Below are 14734 nucleotides of genomic sequence, written 5' to 3' on the forward strand. Positions count from 1 at the left end.
TATATTGTTACAGGGCGTGATATCTCCTACTGATATCAATATTTACTACAACGATAACAAGGGCGAGGTCATGTTTCACCAGCCTGAATCTCAATTTTCAACGCAACCGATCACAGGCCTTCCGCCTCAACTGCTTCTTTTTGCTTCTCGTGGAACAACTTCTCTGCATCAGTCCAGACCTTTGCAGTCTTTCGTCGAGGAAGCTCCAAGAGTGATGGTAACAAATCGTTGCTGAACTGTTCAGAAGCCTCACGGGGCAACAGCGTTGGTAGGTGATCAATGGAGATCACCGACAGCAACGGCAAATCTTGTCTGGTACGCAAGCCAATATATTAGCTGGTTCGGGCAACGTAGCAAAAATACGCACCTGAGATCAACAGGAACAGTTGGTTCGGGAAAGGTTGTGTTTATACTGTAAATTGGGATGGGGTTGAATGGGTTCGTCGTGTCGCAACTGACATCCACAACTACCGACAGCCGTCTATCTTGGCCGGCAGCGGTAATTTGGTTATTGTCCAAGAAAGGCGGGATCAAAGACGAGAGATAAATGCAATTTACAAAGATATCCACGTCAAGGATTTCCTGGAATGGGCCACCTTTGGCGGTCTCAGCCATATCCCACTTCAATATGTCGTCCCTACGGAGGCTTGGTCAAGACATACAATGCCTAGCTTCGTGTGATCACTCACTCAGCCAGACCGATCTTGCGGAAGAGATCCACAGCTCCGCGCCCGCATCGTCCGAGGGCACCGATCACGAGAGCTTTGACGCCCTTGGCGCTCCCGCCGAGTGTGCTCTTGACACCTTCGATCATGGCAGTTTCATTCTCGAAAGGTTCTAAACGGCCCAACTTCTCTCCTGATCGTTGTGCAGCCAAAGCAAGTGCACCAGCGGCAGCACCAGCGAAGCCAGCATGATACCCGAAAGCAGCAACACGCCGACCCGTAGCATCGGTGAGGAACTCCAGATCATAGAGTGTACCTCCTCCCTTGTAGAAGCGAGCCAGAACGGATGACCATCCTGCTTGACGCTTGTAACAGTGGGCAAACTGGATGTGTGTGTGGGGAAGGGGCTCTTGAGATACTGGGAGCTCCTTCAACCCGATGATGGGGACATCTGTAGGGGCCGTGGGCCATGAGTTATTATCCACCAACGTGCAACCGACACTGTGACTCGTGTTTAGCAAACGACAACGACAATATTATTTGCACTACACATACGCCTCAAACTCAGCATCATCGAAGATCCGTTGTTCATCGCGTTCGACACTGATTTGGAATCCAGCATCAATCAGCTTCTTCGCCGTGGTAGGCGTGAGGGCTGAGCGACGCTCAAACTCCTTTTTTTCGCAACGAAGCCAGAGGCGTTGGGTAGACATGATCGATCGAGGTGTATTGCTCTGATTCACAACTCACGAGTATTTAATAACTATGTAGTTGGCTAGTCAAGGTGACTCGCGATCGGAGTCAGAGAATTTTAATTTTAAAGATAAGACGACATTTTGCGATCACATGACTTGACGCGTCGTGAAACGCGTGACGTACTGCACGATGAGAAAGCTTAGCCAAGGACTAGCAGGAAGTATTTTCCTCCAACACAAGGAGCACGTAGGCTCCCCAAGAATTCACGAGTATTGAGAAGTAAATGTATTCAAGGTGGAAGAGTTGGAAGGGCATGCATGTTCCAGTTCTTCACCTGAGCCTCTGGGTCAGCGACTACTAGTTAAATCTAGACTATATGCATGCTCAGCGTAACGCACATACTTGGTCACGTTGAATAATGAGGGTATAAACGTTTTCATGATGATAACAAATCCGTCGCCTTTTAGCAGTCCGTCAGGCCTTCAAGCTTCAGGACCCGGGACTATAAAGAAAGGACAAACGCACTCTGGAGGTCTCCGGCAGGTTTGTGATATCGAATTAGTGCACGGCTGATTGCAGCTAGAGCAAGCACGGGGACAATATTTTTGGGAAAACACTTGTCCGAGTCTTACACTGCGGTATGTCTTAACGATCTCGCTCAACGATTCCTGTAATACCACCAGGTTCACACTTGTACCTCGTTTCGTTGCTTTCATTCTTCCACGAGCTACATGTGAAGTGACTGTATCTTTTGTTGGCGTCGCACACACAATGTTTTAGAACGGAGAATGGCAATGAGTACGGCGCGCCCCAGTACCTGCCAATTCAGCGATATGTATTAAGTATATTGGCAAAGCTTAACTTCATCTGCTACTGAAATATAGACCGTCCACGACGCAATGTATTTTCCCAAGACACTGGGATTAAAATATTTGAACTTACTCCCTCCCAGCAGCAGAAGCATTCAGAATTTCCAGAGACCCCGTTGTGATATTAATGTGTTCGCTCTGTCTGAATCAGGATTGCCCATATAACCTCGCTGCAGCCTCGAGCTTCCCTTCCTCGAATTTTTTGTACCGTTCGACAGCAGTCCCCGCCGGAACGTACGGGTCGCCTCGAACAAGGCCCTCCATGGTCTCTTTCGTGTATTCTTCAAGCGTAAGCCAGAAACGAGTTAGTCCTTGCGTTGTGCCTTGGACTAACGCACAGGTCAAGTGACAGTAGAGACAAAAAAATGGAAGAGAACTCACAGCCGTGCAACTCCGACTCGACTCGTCTTCGCGATAATGAGATCGATAACAATGAAATAAAGTGTCACTTACGGAGGAATAATCTCGACCACATGAACATTCTTCCTCTTGAGCTGAACGGCAAGCGAGATACTCAAGCTGTGAAGGGCAGCTTTCGTTGCGCAGTAGTCAGGGACTCCAGCGGCAGGAAAGATGGACAGTCCTGATGAAACTGGGTATAAGAATGTCGGACGGCCTTGCTCCTGCACAAGGGTCAGACGAATGAAAGGAAAATGAAAAAAAGCTCGTACCCCAAGCTTGATAAGATGAGGGAGGAAGAAGGTGATCATCCTGACAATTGACGTGTAATTGGTGGTGAGTTCAGACTCGAGAGCTGATCGAAATTAGTATGTCATATGTGCACAGTGGGAGAGACCTACAGTCGAGATCAATGGTTTCTGGCCTCGTGAAGTCGAAGCCACGTTGAATGCCACTCGAGAACAAGACAGCGTCAAGCTGAACAGCTGGTCAGCTGGTTTACAGGGGACGGTGCTAGGGACACATACGTCTGGGTAAGTATTGACAATCTCCTCGATAGAAGATTTGAGAGCGTTGCGCTCTGAAAGAACGTCAAGAGTAACACTCTTGAGTCGTCCTGTAGCATGATGAGTAGCAACCAGTTCGTCAAGCCTTTCCTTGCGGCGCCCGCAGACAACGACAGTTGGCTTAGAAGGAAGATCCAAGATTGCAAGGGCAAGGGCACGACCTATCCCCGAAGTGGATCCAATGACGAGGACGCACTTACAATCGCTGATGCTAGGCATGATGAAAGAGCAAGTTTTGTGGTAGAAGACTGATAGTAGTTGGAAAAGGGGGAATGAGAGCGCTGACCTTTATAACTACGCGATCATAATATGTTGTCATCATAGCCACCCATCAGGAACTTGAACTTTCTGTGACAAGGATTGATGCATTGATGTGATGGAGCGTATCTGCATTGCAACCTGGGACGCGTACGTCGACCCTCTGCTCTCGAGTGCAATATGCATAGGCTGACACTTATATTACACCATGTGCCCATGTTTCCACCAGTACAGTGTGCCTGTATAAACTTCATGCAGGGGGGACTGAAACTTTGAGTTTTACACTGAACTAACTATGGACATTGTCACTTCATGTTCACTGGCGTATTTCGTTGAAAAGATACTGATTACCTGGGAATCGAAACCGAACACCAATTACAGTGCCAGTGAAGGTCAATTGAACACCCCAAAGGCGGAAAATCAAAAACTCATTCACTGTGCACGAACCAGAAGAGCTGCAGGTTAGATGCACAAAGAAGACAGCCCCTGTACAATGCATATTCTCAGCCACAAGCGTTAATTTTCAAAAAAAACGCAACGACTTACAGCTTCACGACACGCAACACTCTTCAGCTTAAACTGTGGGGCTCACACTCGTCAATAGACCTTATGATCACTTACTATGCCTTCGAGAACAGCATCTCGAAAAAAGCGATGCTGTACAGCAAAGAGAGATCAGTTTCCATGCGCCCGCGAAAAATAAATACACACCTCGTGATGCCCATCTTCTAATAACAACTTGCTCATTCGCAACAAGCTCGCGCCGTCATAGAGAAGAGCGTTAAAGAAACAACTCGCTCGCAGAATCAGATGAAAGGGCCTAGCAAACAGCCAGAAAATCAACCGCATCAAGCACCACTGGTTAAGTCAGACTGCCACTGATTTGAGATGTGGCAAGGGCCGCAACAACTGCAGAGTGGTGTGGTGGTATGTAGAATGTATGAAAACGTCGTGAGCAAGCCGTTAGAAGATTCCTGCATTGAAAATCCAGTCGCGCAGGGCTACACAGCGTAGCATTACTTGGATTCACAAACAAAGCCTGAGTTAGTGATATTTCCCTTAAAAAAGCGGAAGCAGAACGTTAATGAGTTAGATGACATTAATCCATCGTCCGCAGAATTTGCTTGTTAGACACGACAGGGCAGCCATGACATGATGATGGAGGTATCAATGAAGCCCGTGCCTCCTGCGGCCCACGAATTTCCTTCTCACGGTAGTCTGGCCATAACCCAGATCAACTATATGATATTGTTCAGCCAGTGATTCTGACTGAAACAGTTAGATCTCGCGTTGCCTTCCGCATGCAACCGCTCAGTGAAATGCAGGATCATGCACATATGCTGAAAAGTTTGCAATGTACCAGAATGGTCAATGATCAACGGTTTTGGTTGAACGCTGCAGCAATAATCAGTTATCGATTGAATTTGCCGCATGCACCTCCTTGAGGCTACCTCTTTAACCTTTAAAGCTATCAATCTACATCCACCATCCAATCCACCATCTGATCCCTGCATCCACGATGCTCAACAAAATACCCATGCCTACTGCTGCAGACATCACTCGTATGACGTACAAAGGGGCAGAGCAGCTCCGGAACGAGCAGCGCCCAGGAGGGGACCCAAGTAAACTGGACTTTGCGACAGTACCGACCTGCTATAATTGCGATGCATCTATCATGGGTCGTAAAGTACGTCCCAATAATTACGTTCTAGCAAATGATTGACTTTGAGTCGATAGCCCTTGATCTGCGCGGGTTGTAGATCCGCTGTATTTTGCTCGAAGAATGTCAATTTGCATCTCCATTAACATCTACGCACTCTCTTATCTTCGACTTTTTAGTGCCATACCGCGAACTGGAAGGCAGGGAGGTTTGGAACCCAAGGTCACAAATTCTTCTGTGCAAAGAATAAGGTATGAATGATCTATTCTTGCTCAGAGTACACTGCAGTTTATTCATGGTGCCCAACGAATTCCATTTCAGGTTCATATGGAGAAGGTCCCACAAGTGCAAGCCCTTCTGAAGCAATTTCCTTGGGGTCGCATCGAGACGGATGGCACCTTTGCCGAACCTGTCGTGCGCGCCTATTACAATGTCTTGGGTGCAGAGGGCTTCGGCTACTGGAGCATTCCTGGAGGCTCCAACCCACATGTTAAACATGCAAGTGATCCGTCCAGTCCATCTGGAGCGCTTCGCGTCGACGATACAAAGGGATTTGAACACGGCTACATGCTGCTTTCAGATAAACTGTTGACAGATGAGACTGGGTGGAAGCTAGAGAAGCGTTTAATCCCCCGATTGATTTTTGAGCTTGGCACGGAGCCTGAGCTTGCTTCCAAGGTGGACATCGTGGACTGGGACTCATGGTACAAGTGGCGCAATCTTCCCAAGGAATCGCCAGCTGCCTTATTGTTGCATTACCCTCTCACCGTATACCAGCTTTTGGTGAACGTGCTCCAGGTTACAGGGCCAAAAAGAAATTCTTTGGAGAGTCGTCAGGCGCTGAACGTACATTATATCGGCGCCGAAGTTGAACTGAATATGCTTCCCCTGTATGTGGGAACTTTCAGCGGCTAATCTTTTCCCTGCTGATCATCATCATCGCGCTAGATTCTCTGAATTAGCGTTGCTACTTCCTCACACAGATATCAAGATGACTTTCTTCGGCATCGCAGTCCACTCTATCGTTAATAAGGCAAAGAAGAATAGCATCGCTATGAAGGCAAAACAGAATGAGCCAGTCTATACCTACACCAGTCCTACATCTTGCGGAGCCAGCACCCTGTCCATTTTTCTTCATGGAGATCATGAAAATTGGGACCTGCGACTCCCCTTCCTCTCAGGAAACAAACCGGACGCTATCGTCGGTCTGAATGCTGGGCTCACCAGCTATCCCGCGTGGCAGTTCGTCATCTTGTGTTGTCACTTCTGACAATATGCCTTTTGCCGTCACCGAATATGCAGAACAATCCACTGAACTTCAAAGAGATGCTCTTCCTCAGATCGTTGCCCATGCCCTCCCTCACTTACACTCAGCAGGCATGAATGGCCTGGAGCTTCACAATCTCACGCGGCCCAGAGAATACCCCATCGCATTTAATCCGTTTCAGCGCCCTGGACAGAGAAACTTGGGCTCGGTGCGGTTGCCGAACGTGCCGAACGGTTTTACGATGAGAGTGGTCGGTAACGACGAGCAGGAGATATTCCACCCCGTATCCGCTGGTGTCCCTGTACCGGCTTCAGACTTGAGTGAGCTGCTCCAGAAAACGGAGCAGTTTTCGCTGAACAGTCTGGACTGAGTAACTTGGCACCTATACCTGTATCCGTGTTCGAGATCCGTTAAAGGACGAATATTACGTTGAGTAGGCAATACTATTCATCACGCATCCAGAGAATATGTAGTGACTGGTTAATAAGTCCCTGACTATAGTTGATGGCAATGATAGGTGCATCGGGCTATTGAACATCAGGAATGGCAATAGAAACGGCGCGCCCTGACTCGCAGTACTTGGTGATTAGATATGCTGGCAAAGCTTGGATTAGTCTCAGCCTCTACTGGCACACCGTTCGCAACGCAACGCAGTTCTCCCAACTGAGATTCTGATTTTGGAACTTATAATCTCCCAGCAGTGCAGCACCCCTAAATTCAGGAGAATACTCCAATTACACAACAGAGTAAGCTCAACGACCATTACTATACATTCTGAGTCAGTTTGCAGAGGGAGACTACGTTCCAGTGCGTGTCTTCTATGTCTGAGTCATTGCCTTGAGATGCCCATGCATCTTCGTTGCAGCCTCCAACTTCCCTTCCTCAAACTGTTTATGCTGGTTGACGACCATCCCCGCTGGAACATACGGGTCACCTCGAACAAGGCCCTCCATCGTCACCTTCGTGTATTCTTCGAGCGAAAGCCAGAAATTGGACAGACGTTGCGTGGTGCCTTCGACTAACGCGCAGGTCAAGTGGCAGTAGGTACGGAAAACTGGAAAGGAACTCACAGTCGTGCAACTCCGACTCGACAAGCCTTCACACGACAATCAGATCGACAACAATGAAACAGATAGTGTCACTCACGGAGGAATAATCTCGACCACGTGAACATTCTTCTCCTTGAGCTGAACAGCGAGTGAGATACTCAAGCTGTGGATGGCAGATTTTGTCGCGCAATAGTTGGCGATTCCAGGGGCGGGAATAATGGACAGTCCTGAAGAAACTGTGTATAAGAATGTCGGACGCCTTTGCTCCTGCACAAGGGTCAGAGGAATGAAAGGAAAATAAAAAGTGTTCATACCCCAAGCTTGATAAGATGAGGGAGGAAGAAAGTGATCATGCTGACAATTGACGTGTAATTGGTGGCGAGTTCAGACTCGAGAGCTGATCGAAATCAGTATGTCATAGGTGCACGGTGGGAAAGACCTACAATCGAGATCAACGGTTTCTGGCTTGGTGAAGTCGAAGGCACGCTGAATGCCACTCGAGAACAAGACAGCGTCAAGCTAGACAGCCAGTCAGTGTTGATTTGCAATGAATAAAGCTAGGAGCACATGCGTCTGGGTAAGTGTTGACGATATCTTGGATAGAAGATTTTAGAGCGTTGCGCTCTGAAAGAACGTCAAGAGTAACACTCTTGAGTCGTCCGGTGGCATTGTGGGAGGCAACCAATTCGTCAAGCCTTTCCTTGCGGCGACCGCAGACAATGACGGTTGGCTGAGAAGGAAGATCCAAGATTGCAAGAGCAAGGGCACGACCTATTCCCGCAGTGGATCCAACGATGAGGACGCACTTAGAATCGCTGATGCTGGGCATGATAGAAGAGTAGGTTTGTGGCGATGATTCGCTGATGGGCTACCAAGGAATGATGATTGATACATATCTACTCTGCGGCATAGAACGCGTACTACTAGTACGTGCATGGTCGGCTCTCGAGTGTGATATGTAATTGGTTATAATAAATAATATTATGTTATCTTCAACGGTATGATTTCCAATGTGGCATCAGCTGCATGAAATAACGCATTTCTAACAGCCCGTTCACTTCGCACGTGAGGAACGTGTTAGACACAGTGTGTAATACTACTCATAGGTTCTAAGTTGGCAACTTGGATCCAATCCAAATCCATCTATCGTAATGGCGGATGACCAGCATTTGCCTTCCGACGCGTCCACCCCGTCCGTCGATGAACACGAAATCAAGGTAAACTATCAAATTTAGGGTCAAATATTGAGTATCTGATCAATTTGAACGGCAGAAAAATATTACCGAGGCAGATGAATTGAAGCAGGAGGGCAACGAATCGTTCCGAGCCAGCAGATGGAGTGAAGCTCTCGTGTCATACAGAACTGCTCTGAGTCGACTACCTAGACGAACGCCGCAGCCTCCTCCACCGGATAGCTCACAAAATGATACGTCAGATCACGGTGGTGCCAGATCAGCGAGTTCAAGTAAGGTGCCAACTCGAGAGGAGGGGCCAGAGCCAGCCAACATCCCCTCCGAGCTCGAGGCAGAATGTGCCAAGGCTCGAGCAGTGTTGAATGCCAACATTGGTGCATGTCTTGTCAAACTTGTATGCACATCAATCCTCGATATTTCGAAGATCTCACTGTAATCGATCAGAGCGATTACAGCAGTGCAGTTGAATCATGTACCCAATGTAAGTCGTCTGTAAAAACAGAAAAAACATCCATACATGTTTCCCTGCAGCATTGCTCGACGATCCTCACTATATCAAGGCCCTGCAGCGGCGAGCGGCTTCCAACGAACGCCTCGACACATGGTCGTCTTTGACACAAGCACAAGAAGGTATGATTTGCTGCTAAAGGGCATCTTGATATGTCTCAAACGAAATCATCTAGACTACAAGTCACTCCTGGAATTACTACCCCCTACATCTCCTCAGGTAGCACAGACCAAGCGGAGCCTGCAGCTTCTTGAACCTCGGCAGCAAGCGGCTCAGAAGAAAGAAATGGCCGAAATGACGGGCAAGCTGAAGAGCCTCGGCAATAGTATACTGGGTACGTCGTCACTTCCCTCTGCAAACTGATAAGCCTGACGTTATACCATCAGGCAACTTTGGATTGTCCACTGACAACTTCAAGTTTGAACCAAATGGGCAAGGTGGTTACTCGATGAACATTGTTCGATAGTATTAAGATCTTGAATTCCTTCAAACTGCAGTATGTCACGCTGTATTAGAAAGCATATCATCAATGTATATTGCCTGTCAATTTTAGATTGTCATCCCGTGTGTCACTGTTCGATGTAAGTTGCGTTCTTAGAGAAGACGGTGAACCGGTTGAACGGGTAAATCTATAGAATGCAAGTCTCGCTGTCATTGAATCTGTTTGCATGAGAAATTTTGATGCACTTACCCTGGCAGTAATTCTGCCTCTTACTAGGGCCATAGACACAGGACCATACTCGCGCGAGTCTTTTGACCACGCGGCGTTGTCACCAGCAATCCAAATGTGCCCCTTGGGGATGACGACATGCTCGGTCGAATGAGCTTTGAGCCCAGTCGGATCGACGCAAATTACATCACCCGGAAGGCCAATTACCCTTTTGCAAATGATGCGAGAGGGATCAACGGGTGATGTCAGGGTTATGAGCTCCCCTCTTCCAAGTTGATTAGGAAATAACCGATGAGGGAGAATGCTTTCGAGAACCAGTTCGCCGCTGTTGTCAAGCGTTGGAAGCATAGAAGGACCAGCCATCTATGTATTATCAGAAGCGTTAATGACGGCTGGTTGGATTCACGAACGAAGCATAGGCCGCCGACATTTTCCTTGAAAAGGTGGAAGGCAAAACCGAAGTTAATGAGCTGGACGACATCAATGAATGTCCGCAGAACTAGTTGTTAAATACAAACGTGAAGGCAAGTAAGACCGACTCTCTTGATGGCTGGCTCTACGAGGTGCAGCCATGATGGATGTATCATTGAAGCGAAGCCTGTCACAGATATTTATGTAAACAATTACCTTGCCCCGACATCTCACGGTAAGCCTTAACAAAGCCTTAAGGTACTAGTCGGGTCTATAGGTCTGGGGTGCTAACTCAACCTTGCACTGGCAGACGTGGCATGGTTCAAGTTGAAGCATTCAGTTCTATCGTTGCTTCCCGCACGGAACCGCTGAATGAAACACAGGATCATGCATATCTGCTAAGATTTTCGCAGTGTACCAGGCTGATCGATGATCAAAGGCCCTGATCCAGCACTGGAGCAAGGATCAGTAATCGACGTAATATGTTGCATAGGCAGCCTTGAGGCAGCCCCATAAAAGCTATCGATCTACGTCCACGACCCCCCCCAATCCGCCCTCTGATTCCTGCATATACGATGTTCAACATGCCCATGCCCACCGCTGCAGACATCACTCGCAAGATATACAAAGACGCAGAGAAACTCCGGCGTGAGCAGCGTCCAGGAGGGGACCCTAGTAAAGTGGACTGTTCGATATTTCCAACCTGCTATAATTGCGATCTACCCATCATCAGTGGCAAAGTATGTCGAAATAGTCGCGTTTTAGTCCATGACCGTGACTGACTTTGAGTCATTAGCCCTTGATCTGCTCGGGTTGTAAAGCCGCTGTGTTCTGCTCGATGAATGTCAATTCGGGTCTTCATTAAATCTCTGCACTCCCTTACCTTGGACTTTTCAGTGCCATAAAGCAAACTGGAAAGCTGGGAGGTACGGAAGCTCAGGCCACAAACTCCTCTGCGCAAAGAATAAGGTACGGATGATCAATGCTTGCCTGTTGTTACCTGAAGTACAAAATTTTCATATTGTTTGACATGGTTCCATTTCAGGTTCATATGGAGAAGGTCCCCCAAGTGCAAGCCCTCCTGAAGCAATTTCCTTGGGGGCGCATCGAGAAGGATGGCACGTTTGCCGAGCCTCTCGTGCGCGCTTTGCATAATGTCTTGGGTCCTGAAGGCTTTGGCTACTGGAGCATTCCTGGAGGCTCCAACCCACACCTTAAACATGCAAGCGATCCTCCCCGACCTGCTGGAGCGCCTTGCATCGATGATACAAAGGGGTTTGAACACGGCTACATGCTCCTTTCAGATAAACTGTTGACGGATGAGACTGGCTGGAAGCTAGAGAAGCGTTTAATCCCTCGATTGGTTTTTGAGCTTGGCACGGAGCCTGAGCTTGCTTCCAAGGTGGATATCGTGGACTGGGACTCATGGTACAAGTGGCGCAATCTTCCCAAGGAATCGCCAGCTGCCCTATTGTTGCATTACCCTCTCACCGTATACCAGCTTTTGGTGAACGTGCTCCACGTCACAGGGCCGAAGAGAAATTCTGCGGCGAGACGTCAGGCGCTCCACGTGCATTATATCGGTGCCGAAGTTGAATTGAATATGCTTCCCCTGTATGTGGGAACTCTCAGCGGCTAATTTCAGTCTGACGACAATTACGATAGATTCTCTGAATTAGCCTTGCTGCTTCCTTACACAGACATCAAGATGACTCTCTTTGGCGTCGCGGTCCACTCTCTCGTCAAAAAGGCGAAGAATAATAGCATCGCAATGAAGGCGAAACATAACCAGCCAGTTTACACGTACACCAGCCCTGCATCATGTGGAGCCAGCACCCTGTCTATTTTTCTCTATGGAGATCATGAAGACTGGCACCCGAAGCACCCCTTCATCCGATACATATACAACAAACCTGATGCTGTCATCGGCTTAAATGCTGGGCTCGTCAACTATCCAGCATGGCAGTCCGTCATCTTGTACTGTCATATGTACAATGAGCCTTTTGCCGTCACCGAATATGCAGAGCAATCCGCAGAACAGCAAAGAGACTCATTCCCTCTGATCATCGACCATATCCTCCCTCAGGCCCGCTTAAACTACCATGGCTCGGAGGTTCACAATCTCACACGACCTAGAGAATACCCCATAACATTTAATCCTTTCCAGTGTCCTGGGCAGAGGGGCATGGGTCAAATTCGATTGCCGAGCGTACCGAACGGATTCACAATCAGAGTAGTCGGTGACGACCAGCAGGAGACGGTCCACTCCGTCTCTGCTGGCGTCCCTGCACCGGCTTCGGACTTGAGTGAGCTGCTCCAGAAGTCGGCGCAGTTGTCGTTGTGAATTGTTTGGGCTGAGTATCTATCTTGCACCGTGCAAGTCTCCATGAATCACAGTCAAATGATGAATATTATGCCGAGCAGGTGATACTGTTCATTGCGGATCTTGCCCAGAGAATACTTATGTAGTCACTAGTTACGTTGAGTAGGCGATTGCCCGGCGAATTACTCGTGTTAGTGTTCATACGTCCCTGACTCTACTGTATGATAGCCACTTGGCCACCTACCAAAGGGGGGTCGAACTTCAAGAGCATACAATTCCAATTTGAAATCGAGTAATCACTTCATGCAGGGAAGATCTACTGACGCTTTTGATGTCGTCGTTCAAACGTAAAACACTATCAGGTCGAGCTACCCTGCCCCAAGGCACTCGCCTTTCTCCATTTTCCACATCTACCGTAATAACTTCAACTGGGGTACCTTCACTTGATGATATTCTCGGTGGGGGACTACCCTTATCCTGCTCTCTCGCTGTCCTTGCTCCCGATCATCACTCGGCATACGGAGAACTAGTGCAGAAGTACTTTGTAGCGCAAGGTCTTGCGTCTGGTCAGAAAGTCTGCATCATCCGTGACGAACCCCTGAGATTTGCAAGGGAGGGCATCTGGATGGCAGGGAGTACTCCATCGACGCCTGCACAAGCCAGTACAACTGAGGATGCAGACGACGAGAAAGCGAGTCAGCATGATGATAAGATCAAGATTGCCTGGCGTTACGAGCAGATGAAGCAGTTCCAGACCACAGTCTCGTCCAACTCGTATGTAAGTCCTCTACTCACGCTGGACGATACTGAGGTGTTCAACCAATTCTAGTCTTAATGACGATTTCTGCATGACATTTGATTTGACATGCAGGATCCCCACCGCATCCCTTGATGCTGCACGACAATCTGGTCAGCTGATCCCGATTGATGTCGATATATCTGAGGATGGCACGGGAGTGATCGAACAGATCGAGGAGCTACTGTCAACGGCACAAACGCACACGCTGTTCGAATATGTATCCCTGATTTAGGATCGCCCCACTGGGGCGACATGCAACCACTAGTGAGACAGTCGCCTGCCACAAGCCTGAGGAGATCGTCACTGATGTAATGATAGACCGTGTTGACCTTGCTGCACTCGCTTCGAAGGCTCCTGCATCGGTATCCAAACGCTTGCGCTTCGCTATCTCTTGCTCCTCATATGTGTACGGATATGTGGGGAGGACCTGGGTGGGTTCAAAAAGTAGGGTGGCTAACCGATGCAGCGATCTCGATGTCGGCATTTGGGGGTGAGCATTGATGCGTGTGCCCAACAATAGATCAAACTCTGATGTCATGTGCCCAGCTAACCCTTCGCTGTCTTCTCTTTTCCCTTCCCATCACGGCATCGTTCAAATTCATACACTTCCGGCCCCCCATACAATTCTCCCAGCCAGTGATAAATACTCCACTCTCCGCGGCCTGTCATCGGCTGCGGGGACAATGGGTGGAAGCGGAGAAAATAACTTGGCTTTCAAGTGCATGCGCAAACGTCTTATCTTTGAGACACTACATCTGGACTTGGAAGGTGGTGTGACTGAGCGACGGACGACACCTGCCTCGAATGCTATGTCCCTGGATGCTGGCATGGTGCATGAAACGATGCCCGCCACTGTCCTCGCCACTGAAGGCAGAAAGGGTTCCCTTGCAACTGTCGAGGTTGAATTTGAACGTTCCAAGGATGTAGGGTCTACTCGGGCCATCGCCGATATTACTACCGATGACTCCCTTGTCCCTCCAAAGAAGCCAAAGAAAAAGGTGGCATTCCGTTCGGAACGCCCTGATTTGTATGATTTTTGAAAATGACTTTATCTCCGTTACCCCTGCACTTCTCAAAGAATATGAAGAATAGGCATTGGGAAGTTTCTTGATTCGTACCCGCGAGGGAAAGCCCTCACGCATGCGTGCTTCCATCAGGTGGCGATGACTGCCGGAGTCTAGCGGAATGGAGTACAGTATACCCTGTTATGGCATTTCAGATTGACGACCTTGGTCCTTGACACCAAAGGACATTTTCTGGAAATAGAAAAAGTGAGTATCATTTCATGACGCCACGGTGTCAACGACGGTAACGCTACATGGACAACCTACCTCGATGGAAAGACAGATAACTGAAGTGGGAATATTAGCCCTCGTTACGTTGGATTGGCGAGGAGATATA

The 14734-nt window shown here is 48.4% G+C and overlaps 8 protein-coding genes across 8 annotated transcripts; 4 read left to right on the forward strand and 4 right to left on the reverse strand.

Annotated features, from left to right (window-relative positions):
• Positions 1–110: 110 nt before the first annotated feature.
• DFJ58DRAFT_723724 (saccharopine dehydrogenase) lies at positions 111–1378 on the reverse strand (the record flags this gene model as incomplete). Its single annotated transcript, XM_041385044.1, has 4 exons — positions 111–312; positions 368–637; positions 690–1166; positions 1221–1378. 4 exons carry the CDS (start codon positions 1376–1378, stop codon positions 111–113), a joined length of 1107 nt encoding a protein of 368 aa, XP_041248104.1.
• Positions 1379–2135: 757 nt separating this feature from the next.
• Positions 2136–3453, reverse strand: DFJ58DRAFT_768121 (uncharacterized protein). Its single transcript, XM_041388913.1, has 6 exons — positions 3157–3453; positions 3031–3106; positions 2902–2984; positions 2684–2853; positions 2612–2637; positions 2136–2559 (listed from the first exon to the last, which is right to left on the reverse strand). The coding sequence occupies exons 1-6, from the start codon at positions 3412–3414 to the stop codon at positions 2378–2380; spliced, it is 795 nt and encodes a 264-aa protein (XP_041248105.1). The 5' UTR covers positions 3415–3453; the 3' UTR covers positions 2136–2377.
• A 1987-nt stretch (positions 3454–5440) lies between these two features.
• On the forward strand, positions 5441–6750 carry DFJ58DRAFT_714335 (uncharacterized protein; the record flags this gene model as incomplete). Its single annotated transcript, XM_041384007.1, has 3 exons — positions 5441–6003; positions 6062–6318; positions 6341–6750. 3 exons carry the CDS (start codon positions 5441–5443, stop codon positions 6748–6750), a joined length of 1230 nt encoding a protein of 409 aa, XP_041248106.1.
• A 317-nt stretch (positions 6751–7067) lies between these two features.
• DFJ58DRAFT_768128 (uncharacterized protein) lies at positions 7068–8381 on the reverse strand. Its single transcript, XM_041388914.1, has 6 exons — positions 8001–8381; positions 7873–7948; positions 7744–7826; positions 7527–7696; positions 7451–7476; positions 7068–7398 (listed from the first exon to the last, which is right to left on the reverse strand). The coding sequence occupies exons 1-6, from the start codon at positions 8256–8258 to the stop codon at positions 7199–7201; spliced, it is 813 nt and encodes a 270-aa protein (XP_041248107.1). The 5' UTR covers positions 8259–8381; the 3' UTR covers positions 7068–7198.
• A 53-nt stretch (positions 8382–8434) lies between these two features.
• On the forward strand, positions 8435–9626 carry DFJ58DRAFT_115253 (TPR-like protein). The gene is made up of 6 exons (XM_041378692.1): positions 8435–8646; positions 8702–9016; positions 9067–9103; positions 9154–9252; positions 9306–9464; positions 9517–9626. The coding sequence occupies exons 1-6, from the start codon at positions 8581–8583 to the stop codon at positions 9594–9596; spliced, it is 756 nt and encodes a 251-aa protein (XP_041248108.1). The 5' UTR covers positions 8435–8580; the 3' UTR covers positions 9597–9626.
• DFJ58DRAFT_768134 (LexA/Signal peptidase) lies at positions 9443–10451 on the reverse strand. Its single transcript, XM_041388915.1, has 4 exons — positions 10319–10451; positions 10211–10270; positions 9822–10163; positions 9443–9759 (listed from the first exon to the last, which is right to left on the reverse strand). The coding sequence occupies exons 1-4, from the start codon at positions 10385–10387 to the stop codon at positions 9700–9702; spliced, it is 531 nt and encodes a 176-aa protein (XP_041248109.1). The 5' UTR covers positions 10388–10451; the 3' UTR covers positions 9443–9699.
• On the forward strand, positions 10434–12838 carry DFJ58DRAFT_768136 (uncharacterized protein). Its single transcript, XM_041388916.1, has 5 exons — positions 10434–10951; positions 11008–11055; positions 11109–11180; positions 11257–11825; positions 11877–12838. Exons 1-5 carry the CDS (start codon positions 10787–10789, stop codon positions 12553–12555), a joined length of 1533 nt encoding a protein of 510 aa, XP_041248110.1. The 5' UTR covers positions 10434–10786; the 3' UTR covers positions 12556–12838.
• A 27-nt stretch (positions 12839–12865) lies between these two features.
• On the forward strand, positions 12866–14373 carry DFJ58DRAFT_714339 (PAXNEB-domain-containing protein; the record flags this gene model as incomplete). The annotated part of the gene is made up of 4 exons (XM_041384008.1): positions 12866–13308; positions 13364–13550; positions 13652–13823; positions 13880–14373. The coding sequence occupies 4 exons, from the start codon at positions 12866–12868 to the stop codon at positions 14371–14373; spliced, it is 1296 nt and encodes a 431-aa protein (XP_041248111.1).
• Between the last annotated feature and the right edge of the window lie 361 nt (positions 14374–14734).

This window comes from Suillus subalutaceus, assembly GCF_016647625.1.
Source record: "Suillus subalutaceus strain FC151 chromosome Unknown DFJ58scaffold_15, whole genome shotgun sequence".
NCBI lineage: Eukaryota > Fungi > Basidiomycota > Agaricomycetes > Boletales > Suillaceae > Suillus > Suillus subalutaceus.

Bases quoted from the DNA above. Each gene is read 5' to 3' on its own strand.
- DFJ58DRAFT_768136 (XM_041388916.1), top strand. From the start codon at position 10,787: ATGTTCAACATGCCCATGCCCACCGCTGCAGACATCACTCGCAAGATA. The intron at 10,952-11,007 runs GTATGTCGAAAT...TTGAGTCATTAG, and splicing joins TACCCATCATCAGTGGCAAA to CCCTTGATCTGCTCGGGTTG. The intron at 11,826-11,876 runs GTATGTGGGAAC...CAATTACGATAG, and splicing joins GAATTGAATATGCTTCCCCT to ATTCTCTGAATTAGCCTTGC.
- DFJ58DRAFT_115253 (XM_041378692.1), top strand. From the start codon at position 8,581: ATGGCGGATGACCAGCATTTGCCTTCCGACGCGTCCACCCCGTCCGTC. The intron at 9,017-9,066 runs GTATGCACATCA...GTAATCGATCAG, and splicing joins GTGCATGTCTTGTCAAACTT to AGCGATTACAGCAGTGCAGT. The intron at 9,253-9,305 runs GTATGATTTGCT...GAAATCATCTAG, and splicing joins TTTGACACAAGCACAAGAAG to ACTACAAGTCACTCCTGGAA.
- DFJ58DRAFT_768128 (XM_041388914.1), bottom strand. From the start codon at position 8,258: ATGCCCAGCATCAGCGATTCTAAGTGCGTCCTCATCGTTGGATCCACT. The intron at 7,949-8,000 runs GCATGTGCTCCT...CTGGCTGTCTAG, and splicing joins TCGTCAACACTTACCCAGAC to CTTGACGCTGTCTTGTTCTC. The intron at 7,477-7,526 runs GTGAGTGACACT...TGTCGTGTGAAG, and splicing joins GTGGTCGAGATTATTCCTCC to GCTTGTCGAGTCGGAGTTGC.
- DFJ58DRAFT_768121 (XM_041388913.1), bottom strand. From the start codon at position 3,414: ATGCCTAGCATCAGCGATTGTAAGTGCGTCCTCGTCATTGGATCCACT. The intron at 2,985-3,030 runs GTAGGTCTCTCC...AATTTCGATCAG, and splicing joins AGAAACCATTGATCTCGACT to CTCTCGAGTCTGAACTCACC. The intron at 2,560-2,611 runs GTGAGTTCTCTT...CCTGTGCGTTAG, and splicing joins CGAGTCGGAGTTGCACGGCT to TCCAAGGCACAACGCAAGGA.
- DFJ58DRAFT_768134 (XM_041388915.1), bottom strand. From the start codon at position 10,387: ATGATACATCCATCATGGCTGCACCTCGTAGAGCCAGCCATCAAGAGA. The intron at 10,164-10,210 runs GTTCGTGAATCC...GATAATACATAG, and splicing joins ATGTCGGCGGCCTATGCTTC to ATGGCTGGTCCTTCTATGCT. The intron at 9,760-9,821 runs GTAAGTGCATCA...TGCATTCTATAG, and splicing joins GAGGCAGAATTACTGCCAGG to ATTTACCCGTTCAACCGGTT.